The 1,833-nt window shown below is 36.4% G+C and overlaps 1 protein-coding gene across 2 annotated transcripts in view; it reads left to right on the top strand.

Moving 5' to 3' along the window:
* The window catches only part of MARCHF7 (membrane associated ring-CH-type finger 7), a 48,207-nt gene that overhangs the window by 14,786 nt on the left and 31,588 nt on the right, over positions 1 to 1,833 (top strand). Inside the window, exon 2 of one of the 2 annotated variants that reach the window (XM_013004985.2) lies at positions 823 to 987. In XM_013004985.2, the coding sequence (XP_012860439.1) occupies positions 835 to 987 (153 nt within the window). In that variant the 5' untranslated portion in view covers positions 823 to 834. Of the gene's footprint in view, positions 1 to 806; positions 988 to 1,833 lie in introns of those variants that run through there. The other variant, XM_045299860.1, reaches the window with a different exon arrangement.

The raw sequence follows: 1,833 nt of genomic DNA, 5'->3' as shown, positions 1-1,833 counted from the left end.
TGTTGTGACCCCCAACCATAAAATTATTTTTGTTGCTACTTCATAACTGTAATTTTGCTACTGTTATGAATCAGGTGACTTCTGTGAAAGGATCGTTTGACCCCCAAAGGGGTCATGACCCATAGGTTGAGAACTGCTCTGTATAGACTCTAACCTTTAACATTTTGGTAGACAGCTACACACCTTGACTTACTTTTTTTTGCCATCCAGGATTCCTTGTATTGAGTATATAGACTACTTACTGCCATGAAGCAGATTCTGACTCATGGCAACCCTATGTGTTACAGAATAGAACTGCTATATAGGGTGTTCTTGGCAGGCATCTTTACAGAAGGATCACTAGGCCTTTTTTTTGCAGTCCTGCCACCCTTTTGATTAATAGTCGATCAAGAACAATTGTTGCTAATTGTTAACTTAAATGTTGTGTTGAGGGGTATGCAAATAGTATTTTTTGCCTATGATCAGGGTATGCACATTGGACGCTAATCGTTAAGAAAAGCAAGAGAATCAAGGACAAACTGCTGTAGGATTTTATTTGAAGGCGACATTTAGTAGAGAAAAGAACTTCGGCTCTGAAACAGACCTCAGTATTTCTCAGAGCCCTTTAAAGTGTTTTCTTTCAGTTTATGAACAGTAGGCACCCTTTGATGGATTCAGACCTGCCTTATAGAAGCAACATAGAGATAATTTCACAATTTGCCAAGCTAGATATAGCTAATTTGCATGACTAATTCTTGATTTGAGCTCATGATTAAAGAGGATTAAGAATTGAAGGTTTGCATGTTTTCCCAAAGGCAATTAATCAAAATTTGCATTTCACAGGAAACCTTAAGAATGGAATCTAAGCCTTCAAGAATCCCAAGAAGAATTTCTGTTCAACCCTCCAGCTCTTTAAGTGCTAGGATAATGTCTGGAAGCAGAGGAAGTAGTTTAAATGATACCTATCATTCAAGAGACTCTTCACATAGACTGGATTCAGAGTATCAGGTAACAGCTTGATTTGCAGTGTGTGTTCTTAGTCTCTTACGTTACAGCTTTATGTTTTTCTGATTTTTTTTATTAAAAGTTGTTTATAACATACTTAGCTGAGGCATTCTGTAATCAGACATATCAAAATTTTTGCAACAAAATAAGTGACTTCCAGGGTAAGTTACAAAGCATTGCCATTAAGGTTTCAGTTCATACTTACCCGGCTTTATTTCAAACAAAATATGTTTACACTTCATTCTGTGGTCAATAGATAACTCCAAACAATGTCTGTCAGCCATAGACTTGTTTTAATCTAGTAGTACCTTCTCAAAAATGATCTAGTCGAAACAGTGTGCCCCTCTGGGCCAGAACAATTCAAGGTAAAGAGGTAAGCTCAGAAGGTGATATCAACTGTTTTTTGGGAGTTCAAAGGGTTACTCTAAATAGATTTTCTCCAAAAATACAGGATGATCATAGGAGCTTATTAGTAAGAAGTTTTAAGAAAATTGAAATGTGCAGTTGGGAGAATTAGGGTAGGAAAGTTGTAACCATGAAATTTTCTTCTAGCAGGACATTGTGCACCTGCTCATTCTTGTTTTTTTTTTAACCCTGAAATAAATGATTTAAAATTATAAATTCAGAGTAATAGTATTAAATAGAAAAAACTAATAGGCTTGTAGTCTACTTTTTAAAAATAATTTTATTGGGGGCTCGTACAATTATCACAATCCATACATACATCCATTGTTTCAAGCACGGATGTACATTTGTTGCCATCTTTCTCAAAACATTTGCCTTCTACATGATCCCTTAATATCGGCTCCTCATTCTCCCCCCCTCCCCACTTCCCCCTCCCTCATGAAC

The sequence above is a fragment of the Echinops telfairi genome, unplaced genomic scaffold, assembly GCF_000313985.2.
Source record: "Echinops telfairi isolate 266 unplaced genomic scaffold, ASM31398v2 ScPeMD7_4;HRSCAF=17, whole genome shotgun sequence".
Taxonomy (NCBI): domain Eukaryota; kingdom Metazoa; phylum Chordata; class Mammalia; order Afrosoricida; family Tenrecidae; genus Echinops; species Echinops telfairi.
The sequence above is the reverse complement of the archived record's forward strand: the minus strand, read 5'-3'. Positions and strand labels throughout refer to the sequence as shown.